At 41.8% G+C, this 19,784-nt stretch overlaps 2 protein-coding genes across 2 annotated transcripts in view; one reads left to right on the top strand and one right to left on the bottom strand.

Annotated features, from left to right (window-relative positions):
• appl2 (adaptor protein, phosphotyrosine interaction, PH domain and leucine zipper containing 2) overlaps positions 1–1,484 on the bottom strand; it is an 18,074-nt gene extending 16,590 nt beyond the window's left edge. Inside the window, exons 1-2 of the mRNA XM_067379029.1 lie at positions 1,398–1,484; positions 363–461 (exon numbers count right to left, since the gene is read on the bottom strand). Coding sequence (XP_067235130.1) covers positions 363–461; positions 1,398–1,454 — 156 coding nt within the window. The 5' untranslated portion in view covers positions 1,455–1,484. The remainder of the gene's footprint in view (positions 1–362; positions 462–1,397) is intronic.
• Positions 1,485–3,706: 2,222 nt separating this feature from the next.
• Positions 3,707–18,183, top strand: LOC137015596 (overexpressed in colon carcinoma 1 protein). The gene is made up of 4 exons (XM_067380644.1): positions 3,707–3,842; positions 16,871–16,892; positions 17,885–17,920; positions 18,045–18,183. Exons 1-4 carry the CDS (start codon positions 3,707–3,709, stop codon positions 18,181–18,183), a joined length of 333 nt encoding a protein of 110 aa, XP_067236745.1.
• Positions 18,184–19,784: the final 1,601 nt, after the last annotated feature.

The raw sequence follows: 19,784 nt of genomic DNA, 5'->3' as shown, positions 1-19,784 counted from the left end.
CATAAAATATAATTACATTTAAAGACAACAATCCATTTAACATTTATAATGTGCCATATTTCCAAGTATGACAGCATATTCAGTGGAAAATTATGCAGGGTGGAACTTTGAGCTAGGATTTCATTGGATTCTAGTTGCTATGCTGTGATATTATTGGTTATTATTTTTTTCCCCACCCCTGCGGCCTTGATGACATCAGCAGAAAAGAACATTTGTTTCGTAAGTGCAAAAAGGCTGCATCTTTTTTCTCTTAAACATAACATGCAATGATAAGTCGTGCACAATAACATGAAGACACAAATAGTACATTTCGATTTCATGTTGCCTTCGCAGTTGAAGTCGATGTGGAAATGTGTGTGTACCTGTGCTCCAAACACTCTTTGCATAGACTGCAGCAGCTGGTTTGTGTAGTTAGTGAGCGTGCCTGCATCCTCCTCAAACACACTGAGCAGGGACCGCGTCTGCCACACAAAACACAAACGCCAGTAAATACTCCATATTCACACAGTGTTAAATGTGCTAAATGAACCCAATAAGCATTCATGCAGTGTGAAGCATGCTGGGTGTATCCACAGGTGTGTTCTGTCAGGAATCAGGACAGACTTCAGGGTATGTTTCCAACGCAAACAAAGTGTCTGGCCGGGCGGAGACCAGCTGTGTGTTCATAATCTCAAGCACACAGCATTATGGGGTATGACTCAGACACTGAACTCTGTGTATGAAGTAAATCATTAGTTCACTGAGAATATCAGAAGTATGTGGGATAGGCTGCACGGTTTGAACTGCAATAACATAACATGCAAATTAGGGCCAATTATGATAATAATCTAAACCTGTTGCAATAAACATCAATACTATGTCAAACTCACCTGATGTCTCAGTGCTTATAGTAATATATTCGATCTAACACAGCATATGTGATCTCATGTATCAGACTTTTGTGGGTTTGACCAACTAAACAACATCTCACTCCTCCCATACAGGCCCCTCCATTCACAACTCCACTGCCAGCAACACATTTACAGCTTTAAAGCCCCAAAGCCGAAAATAAGACGCGCGTTTGTAGCGTCACGTATGTTTGACGCGAGTCTCTCCTTTATAAACATATGATCAACATACGTGCAGAATGTGTCTCGTCTCATCTATGGCCCTTATCTGATAATAAAACATTTGAATAATAAACTATGCAGGCAACCTAAGGAGCTGAGGTGATTCTCTAATTAATCGTGCACTTAAATGTACTGTTTTATTTAGATTAGCTCGCGCATTCGCTCTGCGGCCAGCGACATACGCGCGTCTCGACAACTACATCATCAGTTTTGCAACGCAAAACGCACAATACCAAACAGTTATGAGTACTAAAACATTGAACTAAGATCCAGGAAACACATTTTTACCTGCGGACTGTCCTGCAGGGCCTCCTCGAGTAATAATTTGTGGTGGACGGCAGGCATCTTTCGCGTCGGAGACGGTGGGAACGGAATACAAGGAATGAGGACTACATTTCCCAGCATGCAGCTGCTCAAAGACGATCCGGAACTACTTTGGTTGCATCCTGGGAAATGCAGTTTTCTTTACTGGGCATTGACCCTGCGTCAAAAATACACATAAATAAAGCATTAATGATAATGATAATAATAATAAAGTTTGTTGTCGTTAAAAACGAGGTGGAACTCAAACAATAAATATCATCACATAAGAAAAGGTAAAATCTTTTGGGTTGGAAAGTTTCCTTTACTCTATCCAACAATACCCTCTGCTGGATTACACTGGTATATTGTCACTTTTATAAATAACAACATTAACATATTGTTTTGTTTTTCTTTTTTAATAATTATGTGACTTAAGGTTTATATAGGTAAAGTTTATAAGTTTTTTTTAGGACTTCTTCCTTGAGGTAAAAGTTAAAATGTGATATATCGATTCAAATTTATTTAATATTAATTATAATTGTTAATTATTTAAATTAAATGTAATCAAGTCTTTTAATTAATTTATCACATTTTAATAATAAGTATTTTTACTAGCCTATTATTTATTGCTTTTTACTAGGCTATTTTATTTATTTTGTTAGAATATTTTAAATTCTGATCAGTGAATTGTTTTAATTTTTTAATTAATTATAAACATAAATAGTCTAATTTATATTAAATATAATTTATTTCCTTTGATTAATTGTATTACATTATTGCTCGCTTTTTTTTTTTTTTTGGTCCTATTTTGATTTTGTTAAAATTAGTTTTTTTTTTAAAATAATTATTTATATATTATAAATGTAAATTATTTTTGCAAAAGTGACTTGATACATTTTATTACATTTTTATTGATTTTATTATTTATTGATTTTTTTATTTATTAATTTTAATAATATTTTCTCATTATTTACTTGTTTTTGCCATATTATTTATTTATTTTGTTAAAAATACTTTTACATTCTGACCTGTAAAACATGCTTGTATTAATAATAATTAATAATAATTATAATGTAATTATATTAATAATAATTGTTAATTATTTAAATTAAATGTAATCAAGTCTTTTAATTAATTTATCACATTTTAATAATAAGTATTTTTATTAGCCTATTATTTATTGCTTTTTACTAGGCTTTTTTTTGTTTTGTTTTGTTTGAATATTTCACATTCTGACCAGTGAATTGTATTAATTTTTTAATGAATTATAAACATAAATAGCCTAATTTATATTAAATATAATTAATTCCCTTGATTAATTGTATTACATTATTGCTCTTTTTTTATGGTCCTATTTTGATTTCATTAAAATATTTTTTTTAATAATTATGTATACATTATAAATGTAAATTATTTTACAAAAGTGTCTTGATATGTTTTATTACATTTTTATTGATTTTATTATTTATTTATTTATTTATTTTAATAATATTTTTCTCATTATTTACTTGCTTTTGCCATTTTATTTATTTATCTTGTTTTTTATTTATCTGACCTGTAAAGCTGTTTCCAGTATTTACTGCTACAAACATGCTTGTATTAATAATAATTAATAATTATAATGTAATTATATTAATTATAATTGTTAATTATTTAAATGAAATGTAATCAAATCTTTCAATTAATTTATCACAGTGTATTTATTCATTTTAATAAAAAGTTAGCCTATTATTTAGTGCTTTTCACTAGGCTATTTTATTTATTTTGTTAGAATATTTCACATTCTGACCCGTGAATTGTTTTAATTTTTAATTATAAACATAAATAATTTATATTAAATATAATTAAGTCCCTTGATTAATTGCATTAGTTTATTGCTTGCTTTTTATTGTTTTTATCTTTCCTATTTTGATTTCGTTAAAATGTTAATTATTTTTTATAAACTGTAAATGTAAATTATTTTTACAAATGTCTCTTGATACATTTGATCACATTTTTTATTGATTTTATTATTTATATATTTATTTTTATATTTTTCTCATTATTTACTTGCTTTTACTTTTTGTAAAAAACATTCTGTTTTCTGTACATTCTGACCTGCAGAGCTGTTTTTACTGCTAACATGCTTGTTTGGACGGAGTTCCTGCAAACTTGGTAATTTAATTTATCTTAGTAAAACTAGAGGCTGGCCACACCCCCTTCTGTTTCCACAGCAACCCTGTCAGGGTGGAGGAGAGGAGCGAATCATGTGAGGCTCGGGCATCTCTCTCTCTCTCTCTCTTTCTCACAGCAGAATGATCGAGGGTGCGTTCAAGGGAGCTCGTGCATCACATCAGAGTCGTCCTTCACTCATCCGTCCTCCAAAGCAGACGCGGAAAGCTGCCAAAATGGGCTGTGGAAATTCCTCTGCCACCAGCACGACAGCAGGAGGTGAGTGTGTGTGTGTGTGTGTGTGTGTGTGTGTGTGTGTGTGTGTGTGTGTGTGTGTGTGTGTGTGTGTGTGACTCACGTACACGCGCGCTGCCTTTTATCAATGGACGTGTCGTGTTGTGGATTCTAGCGCGCGCGGGTGCCATCGGATGTTTGATTAAACACTTGATTTCTGGAGGTTAAAGTGCGCCTATACCTGCAGGGGGCCTCGTGTCCTCGGTTATTAGCCGGCGGACAGATGTGGAGGAATGTTCCTTTAGTCTGAGAGAGGTGAAGGATGGAGATTTCGTCCCTCACGTCTTATATGTATTCAGGTCAGACCTGTGCTCATAGACTTAATGAAGAAAGCGTGTGTGAGCGATCTCTTCAGCATCTCAAACGGTTCTCCCAGACGGCAGTGCTTCTCAAAAGAAGCAGATTCTGCTTATTTTCTTCTCTAGAGGTTTAGAAGAGATCTCAAACTGTGCTTAAATTTGACTTAAAAGTCAGAGATCTCAGTATGAACTCAAATATTTGCCATCCAAATGATCTGAGCCTTATGTTACACTTTAAAATAAAGGCTCTTTTTTGGAACCTTTCAAATGCGCAAAAAGGGTTCTTTAGAGTATTAAAATGTTCTTCACACTAAAAAAAAAAAAAAAAAATGGTTCTTTTAAGAACTGTTCCTTTAAAGGTTCTTTTGGGAACCAAAAAGCATCACTGCAGGGGGGGGGGAACCCTTTGTACTCTTACCGTTTGTCTGTTTGTGTCTTTTTATTTCTCAGTTTTAGGAGAAACACCATTCATATTTAACTGAAACATACCTGAGAACACTATTATGTGTCCTGAGCTATGAAATTTGAGCACTAAATGTTATATGAATAAGCCTGGACTTTGAAAATCTGATACAAGAACAGCTGGAGATGATTCAGCTGTCACCCCTGAAGAAGCCAGCGAATGAATTTAAATGTGCAGAGAATTTCAATTCAAAACGCTTCACGGGTAATCAGCATTTCGCATTGAAATGCAGACTGGATCCAAGAAGAGTATAACAGTTATGTTTTATTATTCCTGTTGGGGGTAACACATTACAAGTAACTAGAGTTTTGTAATCAGATTACTTTTTCCAAGTAACACATTACTTTTAAGTTACTTTTTTTTGACCGACAGCTCTCCTGTCCTCATGTTGAGAGAAATAAAAGTCAGAGGTGTTGTGTGCACTGTGTGAACATGATGGTTATTGTAGTTCTGGACTAAATGTGAACATGCATTTACTGATCGCACTTGCACGAAAACATTCAGTATTCCTTAAAATGAATAAAAACAATCTCAGAATTGTATGCAAACCTGTAATAATTAAAGGGTTAGTTCACCCAAAAATGATTTATTACTCACCCTCATGTCGTTCCACTCCTGTAAGACCTTCGTTCATCTTCGGAACAAAAATTAAGATATTTTTGTTGAAATCCGATGGCTCAGTGAGGCCTGCATAGGGAGCAATGACACTTCCTCTCTCAAGATCCATAAAGGTACATATTTAAATCAGTTCATGTGAGTACAGTGGTTCAATATTAATATTATAAAGCGACAAGAATATTTTTGGAGCACCAAAAAAACAAAATAAGGACTTATTTAGTGATGGCTGATTTCAAAACGATGCTTCAGGAAGATTCGGAGCATAAATGAATCAGCGGTTCGGACTGCCAAAATCACATGATTTCAGCCGTTGGCAGTTTGACACACAATCCGAATCATGATTCGATACGCTGATTCATTATGCTCCGAAGCTTCCTGAAGCATCGTTTTGAAATCGGCCATCACTAAATAAGTTTTTTTTGGCGCTCCAAAAATATTCTCGTCGCTTTATAATATTAATATTGAACCACTGTACTCACATGAACTGATTTAAATATGTTTTTAGTACATTAATGGATCTTGAGAGAGGAAATTACATTTCTCCCTATGAAGGCCTCACAGAGCCATCGGATTTCAACAAAAATATCTTAATTTGTGTTCCGAAGATTAATGAAGGTCTTACAGGTGTGGAACGGCATGAGGGTGAGTAATAAATGACAGAACTTTAATTTTTGGGTCTACTAACCCTTTAACTATATTAAATGAAATAAATATACTTTATGTATTTAATCTCACTTTATTAACCAATGTCTTTGCTGCTAATTTTCGATGATCCAATTCAGCCATACTAATAAGTGCGAAGTACAACGCCCATACTCTTATAATGACGAAATTCGCATCATGCCCACTGTATACGCTGACCCTCGCATATGCGTAACTATACTTTGGGCTTTATTCGTTTCACTTTTGGTGTGAAATGGTCTTTACATTTGCCAAAAATGGAAACTTTTTTATTAGTATTATTATTAAAAATCAAACAAGCAAGCTCAGGTGAGAAAAAGTAATGCAAAAGTAATGTAACGCATTACTTTCCACAAACAGTAACTTAAGTAATAATGCAATATTGTGATACATTACTTTTAAAAGTAACTTTCCCCAACTTGGCGTTTGGTTTCCCTGTCTGCCTGCTTGTGTTCCCTAGTTAGTTTCCCTGGTTGCTAATTAGTTCCCACATCGGTTCCGTTTGACATTGATTACGCTCCCCATGTATTTAAGCCCTGTGTTTCCTTAGTTCCTTTGTCCAGTATCGTCAATGTTAATGTTGTTGTGTTTACATTATCTCCTGAGTGTTCTGGTATGGATTTTTAAAGACTGCTTTTGTTCCCTACTCCTTTTGTTCTGCGCTTCATTACTACCAACCGTGACAAAGAGAGCCAAAGAAAATGAGCTTTGGTTAAAAATAGAATTAGCCTTGCATGTCCTGACAGAGAAAATGATGAATGATTGACAGGTGAGATGTCAAAGTGGTGACATCCATTACTAAACGGAGAGAATGGAGCCTCAAAAAAAGGTTCTTTAGATTTTGAAATGGTTCTTCACACTAAGGAAAAAATGTTTTCACTGTTCTTTTGGGAACCCAAAATGGTTTTTCTATGGCATCACTGTGAAAATCCCTTTATTTTTAAGAGTCTTGTGAAAACAGACTTTGGTATCTTGGACTCTTTTTCTCAGGAGAAACATCCGAGTAACTGAAGAGTTAATCAAAAGCAGCATTTCTTCTCGTTGTTCTCTAGAAGAAACAACTGAGCCAGTAAAGAGATCTCATTTGTGATGCCTTCGAGGAGTAAGATGTCAAGATGGATGGTTGTTTCTCGGCCCAGTAAAACTGACCTGGTTTCTTAGCTTGGTTTCCTGAGGACAAGAAAACACTCAGAGAAGAGTCTTTGATGAAACAGTTTTCAGGTTATGCATTAGTCTAAAATAGATGACTGAATCCTCCAAAAAACGAGGATAAACACACTTTAATGATTCAAACTCCTCTGTCAAACGACAGCTAAGCATGCGTGAGAGAGAGCGAAACGCGAGATCTCATGAGAACCTACTGTAGCTTCTGTCTTGAAGGGTGAATTAGGAGTCACTGTACAAATGAACGTTTGTAACCAAAGAATTGAACTGCAGACTGAATAAAACTGCTGGAAACATCACTCTTGTGACCACTAAAATCAATACAGGCATAGAAACGACCGAATCTGATGAAAAAGAAAAAAAAAAAGTCAATGTCATTTTTCTTCTGTGTGCTTTATGTGTACAAACACAGTGGGAATTTGTTCTCTAAAGAGGCCATAGTCAACCTTTTTTTTCTAAGTCCGCTTATAAAGTTACTCAAGGTTTCTTTCACTAAAGAAAAGTCAAAGTAAAAGATTATGATTCTCTGCTCCATGTTACTCAGTTCAAGAGTCTTTATAATACATCAAACCCTCTGATGCATGAATTATTAAATCATAAAGCTACACACACACATTTTGTTTTATTTAAAAATATAAAAAAACAATATTTATATATATATATATAAATATGTATGTATGTGTATATATATATATATATATATATATATATATATATATATATATATTTAAAATTATATATAATTTAAATGTGTATATACAAAATATACACTTAAATATACTGTATAAATGTAATGTATTTTATCTGTCCATTAATATAGACAACAGAATAGATGGCAAAAAGTATGAAAAACTTCTATATTTTTGGGTGTTATTCAGTTTATGAAACATGAAAAAAACAGAATCCACACACCAAACAAATTCGAAGTTCAAGGTCTCTTGAAAAATATTTTACTGAAGTTTCACATAGAAGGTGACAACAAAATACCAAAGTGCACTAATAAATATGTGACAAGTAAACAAAGAGCAAAACGTGAACGTCAGTCAACAACATTTATACATGTCAAGGCAGCAGATCAGCTGGATAATTAATTGATTATACAATGACTGATTAATTGATAATTATGACCCACATTGGTGTACTCTAAGTTTACACGATAACGATATACTAAAAACGGAGAAGTTCTTCCTTTGCATTTTTCGTGTACAGACGACATTGTTGTCAAAACGATCCCCGTTCACACAAATCCACAATAACGACTAAAAACGCTGTATTCTGCTGCCAGGCCAGTAGTTGGCGATGTCACTTTGTAAAGAAACACTACGCAACACGTAATATGCATGCTCATGACGTCACTGTTTTTGTAGTTACACAGAGGCGATAACCAGCGGTGGAAATGCAGCTTTAATCCATCTCTTTCAACCACTTCTGTCCTGATTTCTTCGAGGGGAGGGTCTGTGGGTGGGTGAATGTATGGGCTTTTTCTGATCATTCAATCTAATGGACAAAATAAGCTTGCGCAATTTACATTTAAACGCACAGAGACGATGGAAAAACATACGGAGAGCAGCAGCTTCCGTTTCTGCTCTGAAAGCAGCAAGAGCGGCCGAACACCATTAGTGTGTTTTAGAAATCAGGAATGATGAGAGAACATTGTGCTTGGTACATTTTTCTTCTTCAAACCAAACTTGGGTCTTGGGCCGACAAAGTTTAAATCCCATTTTGCTAGCATGCGTCTCATAATGCTTAAGCATGAGGTCAGTAGGTGGAGAGTAGGTGACTTTTGTGGCTGTTCGAACACTACGAAAGCAATCTGGTCGAAAGCATTTTCAGCTACCTTTGGAAGTGCTCGAAAGTGGACAAACTCAAAACTTTTTAGACCCCGTTTACACTTGTGTCTAGCGTCATCCACTTGCGATCCAATCCAACCAAAACACTTCTTAAAGGGTTAGTTTACCCAAAAATGAAAATAATGTCATGAATTACTCACCCTCATGTCGTTCTACACCTGTAAGACCTTCATTCATCTTCAGAACACAAATTAAGATATTTTTGATTAAATCTGATGGCTCAGCGAGGCCTCCATAGCCAGCAATGGTACTTCCTCTCTCAAGATCCATTAATGTACTAAAAACATATTTAAATCAGTTCATGTGAGTACAGTGGTTCTTATGGAAGAGGATTAGGGCCAAGCAATAATAAAAAAATAAAACCATTGAGAGTTAAAGTTGTTAAATTTCGAGAAAAAAACTTGTTAAATTTAGAGAAAAAAGTCAAAATAAAATGTTGAGAATAAACTCTTTAAATTACGAGAATAAACTCATTAAATTTCGAGAAAAAAGTCGAGATAAAATGTTGAGAATAAAGTCATTAAATTATGAGAACAAATTCGTAATTTAACGAATTTGTTCTCGTAATTTAACGACTTTTTTCTCATAATTTAACGAATTTGTTCTCGTAATTTAACGACTTTTTTCTCATAATTTAACGAATTTGTTCTCGTAATTTAACAACTTTTTTCTCATAATTTAATGAGTTTTTTCTTGAAATTTAACAACTTTAATCTTGAGATGGTTTATTTTTTTATTATTGCTTGGCCCTAATCCTCTTCCGTAGGTTCAACCTTAATATTATAAAGCGATGAGAATATTTTTAAAATTAAACAAAATAATGACTTTTTAACAATATCTAGTGATGGGCGATTTCATAACACTGCTTCAGAGCTTAACGAATCAAATCAGTGGATCGGAGCGCCAAAGTCGCATGATTTCAGCAATTTGATACACGATCTGAATCACTGATTCGACTCAAAAGATTCATAATGCTCTGAAGCAGTGTTTTGAAATCGGCCATCACTAGACTTTTTCTGGCACACAAAAAATATTCTTGTCGCTTTTTAATATTAAGGTTGAAAAAACAAATGGGTATGAATGATGAAGCATTGTTTAATGTGATGTTATGAAATATGATCATTAGATATATGATATCATTAATAATACTCCTTTATATTTATTATATATATATATATATATATATATATATATATATATTCTATTTTATTATATAATTGTTGAGTTAATAATGTGATGTGGTGTTAATGATTATTTAATCACTGATCTTGATTGGATATTGATGATTCTTTGTGATTCATGATGTTTTAAATACAATGTAGTTTGAATACAATGTTTATGCCTGAGGAAGATCTTACGATCGAAACGTTGCTAATAAAGTGTCTTTTTTATTGTTTTGCAAGTTGATAGTGTGCGGGATTTAATTTTTTGTTTTTTCATAATTTTACTATACCAGTCTCCTTTCCTACGCACCTATCTATCACCTACAGGTGTGCGATGCTAATTATTCATTGATTAATATTAAGGTAGAACCACTGAACTCACATGAACTGAATTAAATATATTTTTAGTGCCTTTAGTAGATCCTTTATGGATCTTGAGAGAGGAAGTACCATTGCTGGCTATGCAGGCCTCGCTAAGATTTTATTAAAAATATCTTAATTTGTGTTCTGAAGATGAACGAAGGTCTTACGGGTGTGGAACAACATCAGGGTGAGTAATAAATGACAGAATTTTCATTTTTGGGTGAACTAACCCGTTAATACCAGGTGGAAACAGGGCCTGTGTGATGTTCAGCTTTTCTGGTCTGATGTCCGCCCTTGATTGACAGCAGGGCTTGTGTGATTAGTGCATTATGTAACACTGAGTTGAAGCTGAAGGTGCAGAGACCTCAACGGCCCTCCAGTTTAAGGCCTGTTGACCTCTTGTCTGAGGATACAACTATGAATTAAAAGTATATATATATATATATATATAAATATATAATTTCACTTTTATTTATGTAGGACTATGAAAAAAAAAATTTTTTCTTGCTTTAATATTGACTTAAAAACGTACTCGGTTACTAACGTAACCTCGGTTCCCTGAGATACGGAACGAGTACTGCGTATGGGGAAAGGTCTCCCTTTTTCCCCGCTGCTGAAGCCTTTTTCAATAACGCAGTGTAACTGCACCGTCATTGGTTCACTCATAGACAAGTTGTTGAACCAATGGCGGCGCGGCATAGCTGCGCGGCCTATGGCGACAAAGCGCGCGAATATTCCCGCCGAAATGGGCGGGGTATAGGGCTATATAAGCAGGCGTTTCGCCATAGGATTTCAGTGTCAATCGACTGAAGCGACGACCCTGAGCCGCAGCCTCGTGGCACGGCAAGTGACGCAGTACTCGTTCCGTATCTCAGGGAACCGAGGTTACGTTAGTAACCGAGTACGTTCCCTTTCGATACTTCACTCGTACTGCGTATGGGGAACGAATTCAACCACGCCGTGCCACGGCTGGGAACGATATAGCTTGCATTTGGCCACCCAGAGGGGGGCAAAAGGACAAGCGGAGGCAAAAGCCTAACCGAACCCATGGTTACACTGAAGGAAGATACTTCCTATGGTGGCGTGAAGCGGGACCTGTTGGAAGCCGCTAATCACACCGACAGGACCCGAGCTTGTAAGGTCGGGACATCGAGGTGATAGAACCTGACAAAGGTGGACGGCGAAGACCAGCCGGCCGCCTCACAGATGTCTTGGATGGAAACTCCGTTGGACCAAGCCCACGAGGAAGCCATTCCTCTAGTGGAGTGGGCCCTGACTCCTATGGGGCAATTAGTGCCCAGTGAGGAGTAGCACAGGTTAATAGCATCCACTATCCAACGGGAAATGCGTTGTTTCGAGACCGGAGACCCTTGGTGCGGCCGCCAAAACAAACAAAGAGCTGATCCGACAGTCTGAAAGACTGTGATCGGTCTATGTAGGTCCTCAATGCCCTGACTGGGCAGAGTAGCTGCAGCTCTGGTTCGTCCGCCGAGGAGGAAGAGCAGAGAGCGAGATGACCTGAGCTCTAAACGGAGTTGAGAGCACTTTAGGGACGTAGCCATGCCTAGGTTTCAGAACGACCTTAGAGTCACCAGGCCCGAATTCGAGGCATGCAGGGTTCACAGAGAGGGCCTGCAAATCGCCAACACGCTTTACCGATGCTAGTGCTAGTAGCAGAGCGGTTTTTAGTGTTAGGGGCCTGAGGTCGGCTGAACCCATTGGTTCAAATGGGGCTCCTTTCAAGGCCCTGAGGACCAACGAGAGGTCCCAGGAGGGAATAGTGAGAGGGCGAGGAGGATTCAAACGCCTAGCACCTCTCAAAAAACGGATCACGAGCCCGTTTCGTCCCACCGATTGGCCAGCAATAGGAGCGTGGAACGCTGCAATGGCTGCTACGTAAACCTTAAGCGTGGAAGGGGAGCGCCCCATTTCCAAGCGTTCTTGGAGGAAAGACAGTATGGAAGATACGTCACTCTCCACAGGGTCTATGTTGCGTGTTGAACACCAATCAACAAAGACTGACCACTTCTGGTCGTAGAGGCGCTCGTAGATGGGGCTCTAGCCTGAGAAATGGTATTTAGGACGTCCCTCGGGGAGGCTAGTCGGCTCCCATCGAGGGACCAGAGGTGCAGAGCCCAGAGCTGCGGCTGTGGGTGCCAGATTGTTCTGTTTGCCTGAGAGAGGAGGTCCCGTCTCAGGGGAATCGGCCACGGGGCTCTTAGAGAGAGCCTGAATAGCTCTGAGGACCAAACCTGGTTCCTCCAGAGCGGGGCCACCAGAAGGACTCTGTGCTGGTCTTCTCTGATACGCCTGATGACCTGGGGGATCAGTGCGATCGGAGGGAAAGCATAAAGGAGCGTGCTGGGCCATGTGTGGGCCAGAGCATCTACTTCCTTCGAGAAAAATGTTGGGCAATGAGAGTTGTCTTCTGAGGCGAAGAGGTCTACCTCTGCCTTCCCGAAGAACTCCCAGATCGTGAGGACCACTTGGGGGTGGAGCATCCACTCGTCGGAGGGGATGTTGCTCCGTGACAACATGTCCGCACCCAGATTGTTCCTGCCAGGAACATGAGTCGCTCTGAGCGACTGAAGCCTCGGAAGAGCCCATTCCAGCAGTCGTTTCGCCAGAGCGCATAAGCGGCTGGACGAAAGACCGCCTTGGTGGTTCAGGTATGACACCACCGTCATACTGTCTGACCGAACTAGAACATGACGTCCCGTCAAGTAAGCCTGAAAGAACTGAAGGGCTTTCATCACTGCTAGCATCTCTAGACAGTTGATGTGTAGATGGCTTTCCTCGTGGCTCCACGAGCCGAAGGCCGGTCTGCCCTCGCACACAGCGCCCCAGCCCAAGTTGGAGGCGTCTGTTGAGAGCACCGTCCTCCGTGAGACCGCCTGTAAGGGGGACTCCGCGTTGGAACCATACTGGATCCATCCAAGGTTTCAGGGCTAGAAGACAGGCCCGATTGACCTTGAGACATAGGCGGCCGTGCCGCCATGCGCTGGGAGGAACCCGGAACTTCAACCAGTACTGAAGAGGCCGCATCCGAAGAAGGCCTAGCTGCAGCACCGGGGAGGCGGAAGCCATCAGCCCTAGCAGCCTCTGGAAAAACTTCAGAGGGAGATAGGCTTTGTTCGTGACAGATGCCGTGAGCTGCTGAATTGCCAGGGCGCGCTCTGGCGAGACTACTGCCGTCATACGGACCGAGTCGAAAACTGCTCCCAGAAACGAAATTCGTTGAGTGGGGCATAGCGAGCTCTTGGCTAAGTTGACCCTGAGACCCAGGCATTGTAGATGGCTGAGGAGCACGGATCTGTGGCGTTCCAGCTCGTCTCGCGAACGGGCTAAGATGAGCCAGTCGTCGAGGTAATTCAGAACCCGGATTCCCATCTGTCTCAGAGGGGAAAGCGCCGCGTCCATGCACTTGGTGAAAGTGCGGGGAGCCAGAGACAGCCCGAAGGGCAGGACCGTATATTGGTATGCCACCCCTTCGTATGCGAATCTCAAGAATCGTCTGTGACGGGGGCTATCTGGATGTGAAAATACGCATCCTTCAGGTCCAGCGAGCAGAACCAGTCCTCGGGGCAAATGTGCGCGAGGATCTGCTTCAGCGTCAGCATTTTGAACTTCCGTCTCATGAGGGAGTGATTCAAAAGCCTGAGGTCTAGGATGGGTCTGAGACCGCCATCCTTTTTGGGGACCAGAAAGTAGCGGCTGTAAAAGCCTGTCTCGCTCTCTGACGGAGGAACCATTTCCACAGCTCCTTTTTCCAGCAACGACATGACTTCGGCCCGGAGGACATGAGCGTCGTCCGGATTGACCGATGTTTGAAGCACCCCGGCGAAGCAGGGGGGCCGTCGTGCAAACTGGAGCGAGTAGCCCTGGTTTACGATCCCCATGACCCATTCTGACACATCGGGGATGGCCTGCCAGGCCTCGGCCCGAGTGGCTAGGGGTTGAATAATGTTGGGTGACAGACCGCCGTTGAGAGGGTCGTACACCGCGAGGGGTGGAAGAGGAAATTTGCTCTTTTTGTGATGAGGTAAAAATTTGTCCGCCGTGAAAACGGCGTTTGGAGTGGGCGCAACAGGTGTGGGCCCAGCTGTCACTTGGAGTATGTTTCCCACGCCCGGAAATAAACGAGGCGGAGGGGAAATTACCCGTGGGAGCTTTTGGGGTGGTCCGGTCGTAACGGGACGGTCCCCCATCCTCTTCCTGTCCGACGAATCAGGACGACTTCGGAGGCACCGGGTCCAGCACAATCCTGGGCCGGGGTCCCTGGCGCCTCGGGAAGGGAGGGCGCTTCGCAGGGCGCGAGCGCTGGCGATGCTCCTGGGGCGGCGCTGCCTGTGTTGCAGGTGGGGCTGGTTTGTTCTGCTGAGCCGGCGCAGTCCTGGGGCGGCTAGACGCAGAAGCGGAGCTGGAGCGCTTAGGCAAGAAATGCCTCATAGCCTGAGACGATTTCTGCGCGGCAGTAAAGCGCTCAGTGAAGCCATCCACTGCAGGCCCGAAGAGACCAGAAGGCGAGACCGGGGCGTCTAAGAAGGCCGTCTTGTCTAGGTCTTTGATCTCCGTTAGGTTGAGCCACAGGTGGCGCTCCAACACGACCAGGCTGGCCATGGAACGACCGATGGCCTGGGCCGTAGCCTTCGTAGCTCGCAGGGCAAGATCCGTGGCGCTGCGGAGATCTTTGAAGGCTGGCGCGTCGATTCCAGACTCATCCAGAGAGCGGAGGAGTTTGGCCTGGAATGCTTGAAATATGGCCATGGTGTGGAGCGCAGAGGCAGCTTGGCCCGCCGAGGTGTAAGCCCGTCCAGCCAGAGTAGAGGTAGTCCGACAGGGCTTGGAAGGAAGGGCCCTCTTCGTCTTCCAACCCACAGCCGCGGGAGGACAGAGGTGAGCAGCCACCGCTTCATCTAGGGGTGGCAAGCGCTCGTATCCCTTTCTCCTCGGCGCCGTCGACGGCGGTGAGGGCGGAGCGGTGCGTAGTGTGGAGGCGGGCAGAGTAAGGAGCGCGCCACGACTTCGTCAGCTCTTCGTGGACCTCAGGAAAGAAGGGCGCTGAACGCTGGCGAGGTGCTTGGCGGCGGCCTGGCAGAAACCATTCGTCCAGGCGGCTGCGAGACGGCTCCTCTGGAGGGGCCCACTCGAGGTCCAGCTCTTCAACGGCTCTAGACAGGATGCGGAAGAGCTCGGCATCCATGCCCTGGCCATGCTCGATGGGTTCCAAGGGAGGCGGTGGAGCGGGGTCTTCCGGCTCGCCAGCCCATCCTTCCGCTTCGGAAGCCGCAAGAGACATGGAGTCGTCTTGTTCGTCGTCTGTTCCCCCGAATGAGACGAGGTCACTCGCTTCTGCGGAGGGACGCTGCTCAGGGCGAGAGAACAGAACTGGAGAGAGTTCCCTGGGAGGAGAGGGCGAGGCACGCGGGGGCTGGGCCGGCGTGAGCTCGCTCAACTCCTGGCGCTGAGTCGCTCTACCCCGCTGTCTTTTCCTCGCCGGACCGCGGGAGGAAGGAGACGGGAGGGCGCGAGCGGCGAGATCGCCCTCAGTGAAGAAGGCGACCCGCGAGCGCAGGGGAAGCGAGACTCATACACTCGCAGTGCGGGCATGAGTCTCCAGCGAGCGCGCCGTCTGCGTGGGGCTTGCCCAGGCAAGCGACACACTCGCTGTGTCCATCGTCGTCGTGCAGGGGGGCCCTGCAAGTACCACATGAGTGGCGGGGCATCGTGAGACGCCGCTGCCGTGAAAACGGCAATTGGGTGGCTCTTTTAGAGCGGCGAGGGGCCGCGGAAGCTCTTAAAGCGGTGAAAACCGCTGGAAATCGCTCTTTTAGAGCGGCGTTTAAGCCGCGGATGAAGCTCTCAGGGCGGCGCGCCGGATGGCGGCAGGGGGACGCACAGGAAGCGGCCGGAAGCGGGAAGCGGGAGGCGGCGGCTCGGCGACGGCGCTAGAAGCTGCAGTCCGCGAGGGCGCCGGCGCTTTCTTCCACCGGCGAGTCCAGGCGAGTCCGCTGCGGGAGCCTCTTCAGACGGCGGCGAGAGCAGAAGGCGGCGAGCTTCTTCGGCTTCAGGCGGAGATCAGCGAAGAGAAGTAGATGTCGTCGCTGAAGGAGAAAACACTGAAATCCTATGGCGAAACGCCTGCTTATATAGCCCTATACCCCGCCCATTTCGGCGGGAATATTCGCGCGCTTTGTCGCCATAGGCCGCGCAGCTATGCCGCGCCGCCATTGGTTCAACAACTTGTCTATGAGTGAACCAATGACGGTGCAGTTACACTGCGTTATTGAAAAAGGCTTCAGCAGCGGGGAAAAAGGGAGACCTTTCCCCATACGCAGTACGAGTGAAGTATCGAAAGGGAACTTGTTATTATTTAAAAAGTAAATAATGTTTTCTTCTCTGCCTTTTACAGGTCCAGAAGCAGCTAAGGATGTGTGAGTAATTTAATTTATGACATACATACCATATTCATGAATCTGAGCCGCAGAATGAATGTCACGACCACTAACGTCCCCCACTGACCCGACAGAAATGAATACGGAGCGCTGTGCTGAATTCATTAGCACAACTGCTACAGAACAGCTCAACACAGCATATACACACAGATGTATTTCACTGAATCTGTGGGGAGAATCACTCGGCCTGTTCCAGCTAACCGTTCAGCAGCTTTTGTGGTGCACATGGGCCCCTGAGGGTCCGAACTCATGCTAACCAATCAACAATCATTACCCATCCCCCCCAATGCCTGACACCTCACAGTTTACTGTCAAAGACAGCAGACGGCAACTGTGGCATCAGTGGAAAAACGCCCGAGCGTGTTTAGACAGCAGATTTCTGTTATGACATCAGCGTGTGACTTCTTTTTGAAGTGCTTTTAGCATTTGACATCTATAAAAAGATAGAGAAGTTCAATAAATGCTCACCGTGTGAAATATTTAACGATTTTCCACTCTCAGCGCAAGCCGAAACGAATATGCTGTCGCTTACTGAGTGAAACCATTTAGCTTTAGATTAGATTTCATAAGTATAATCCTATTTAAAATCTCCATAGTGAAATTAGAGAAATTATTTTGTGTCCTTATATAACTGCCCCTCCTTCTTGCAGCGAATCTCGGCTGCATCCAAAATCGCATACTTCCCTACTACATAGTAGGTGAAAAACAGTATGTCAGAAAGCATTGTGAAAATTGAATGTGCATTGAAATCTATTGAACAGGCTTTACAAAATATACCTTGCTCTTACTAGAGTCCATCAACAGGGTCTTGAGATGAAAACTGCTTCTGAATGCGGTATGAAGTGTTTTGATGACTGATCTTTTTGAGCAGAGAGGACATTGACATAGTAAAATACGATAAAGTACATGCATGTATTGATATCTGATGTGTCAATCACAGAGATGGCTTCATCTTTATTCTCTTGATGCAGGACAGAAGAACCTTCACCAGATGATGAGAAACGAAGGTTAGACAGTCTTTTGAAAGCATGATAATGTATACAAAACCTCTGCTAGTATGAAAACATCAATATGAGACTGAATCCGGACAATAGTAATGGATGATTTGAGATCTAAATGTGTGTTGTGCAGGAACTATGGAGGAGTGTATGTAGGCCTTCCTGCGGATCTGACCACAGTAGCTGCCAGCCAATCAAAATCCACACGTAAAGGTGAGGAGGACATTAAAGACACTTCCAGTGACTGGACCAAACTTTTGCTTCTGCTGTAATGTTGAATGTGTATTCTTCAATATAAACTTATATACTTATATGTATTAGAATGCCAATAGAACCGCTTTCGGGAAAGTTAAGAAATTTGGCACACTGATAAAGGACAGTACCAACTTTAAATATAACAAATTTGGTGTCTCTAGATCAAACTCTCTAGCGCCACCACTTGTTCAAAGTGTCTGATTCCTTGGCTCAATACGATTCGATTGCACCCTATGACGTCATTTTCCGTCATGAAAATTTTCCCTCCAAAAAAACTACTTTTTAGGCAGTTGCTCCAAGTTTCAAAATCAGATCATCTTCAGACTATGCTGGCAAAAAGCTATCAAAAGCTTTTTGATAAACCCACCATTCTCAATAACACGGAAACAAATTTGAAGAAGAGCATGCGATATTGGACGCGAGGCTATATCTATGCAACGCTTTCGCTTATTCAGACCAAACTTGGTACATGTCATTACAAGCCTGATCTGAGGCTACATGCTGCGTTTTGGCACAGCGCCACCTACTGGTCCGGAGATATAAAGATAGAAAATAGAAAAAAATGGCTATTTTTGCTTTTAACTTCCGAACGGTTTGCCAAATTTTCACGGTACTTTAGACGCAGACAACAACGGGTCTGGGGGAAAACAGTTCCTGGGACAAATATGCATTAGAGGAGAGTATCTTTTGCACTGTTCAAACACATTCAACCGCATGAGCATCTACAATACGAAAGCAATCCGATCGAATGTGGTTTCGACTATCTCTGGAAGTGGTCGAAAGTGGGCAAGCTCAAAATGTTTTACACCCTGTTTACACCTGTATTATAAAATTATAAAACTGGTCTTGTTAGATTCAGGGCAGCATGCCGAATTTATATGATATCCAATTTTATATCAGCCATTTTGCATTTTGTAGCAAAATTTTTGAACGCATTAACGTATCATTACAAAACTCGGTATCGGTCATCAGCACAATGCCCTGAAGAAGCATGAGAAGTTTCAAGACAGCGTCAAATATTCATATGCTCACAACTTTTGATGTGGTTGACTTATTTTCATGGGATCCAACGATACCTAACATGCTAGGTTTCGCCTTATGGTTTGTGCAACGTTGCGATTCATCATTAAAACAATGTTTGCAAATATCTTCGAAACGGTTAGTCCGATCGAGACAAAACCACTGTAGGAAATTACAGCCCAGATGCCAAAATTTTGGCACCAAGTGGCAAAAAAATCATGCATGGGTCATTTTTTTATGTACTCATACATATACATGTCTATAACCTAAACAAAATGAGATATTTTCACCAAATTTGATACTTATTTATGGGCACACGCATGAAAAAAGTGGTTGGATTGCACCTGTTGGTTGTGTTAAAACTAAACAAAATATTAAATTGCCACTGACTACAATAAAAGTACAGAGTACATGATATATATAGCCATTTTTTTATTTAAATAATTTTAAAGTCACTGAGTCAACCTCATAAATCAACTAGTTGATTGTCAGACTAGCTGACTACATGACCATCATGAACTATCTCTATAAAGTAGCCTGCCACATAAAAGCAGACTTCTGAAGCCTTTATTTGATGAATAGAGAGCAATTTAAATAA

The sequence above is a fragment of the Chanodichthys erythropterus genome, chromosome 24 (genome assembly GCF_024489055.1).
Source record: "Chanodichthys erythropterus isolate Z2021 chromosome 24, ASM2448905v1, whole genome shotgun sequence".
NCBI classification, from domain to species: Eukaryota; Metazoa; Chordata; class Actinopteri; order Cypriniformes; family Xenocyprididae; genus Chanodichthys; species Chanodichthys erythropterus.
The sequence above is the reverse complement of the archived record's forward strand: the minus strand, read 5'-3'. Positions and strand labels throughout refer to the sequence as shown.

Excerpts from the sequence above, each read along its gene's own strand:
- LOC137015596 (XM_067380644.1), top strand. The coding sequence starts at position 3,707 with ATGATCGAGGGTGCGTTCAAGGGAGCTCGTGCATCACATCAGAGTCGT. Across the intron at positions 16,893-17,884 it reads CCAGAAGCAGCTAAGGATGT|GACAGAAGAACCTTCACCAG; the intron begins GTGAGTAATTTA and ends CTCTTGATGCAG. Across the intron at positions 17,921-18,044 it reads CCAGATGATGAGAAACGAAG|GAACTATGGAGGAGTGTATG; the intron begins GTTAGACAGTCT and ends TGTGTTGTGCAG.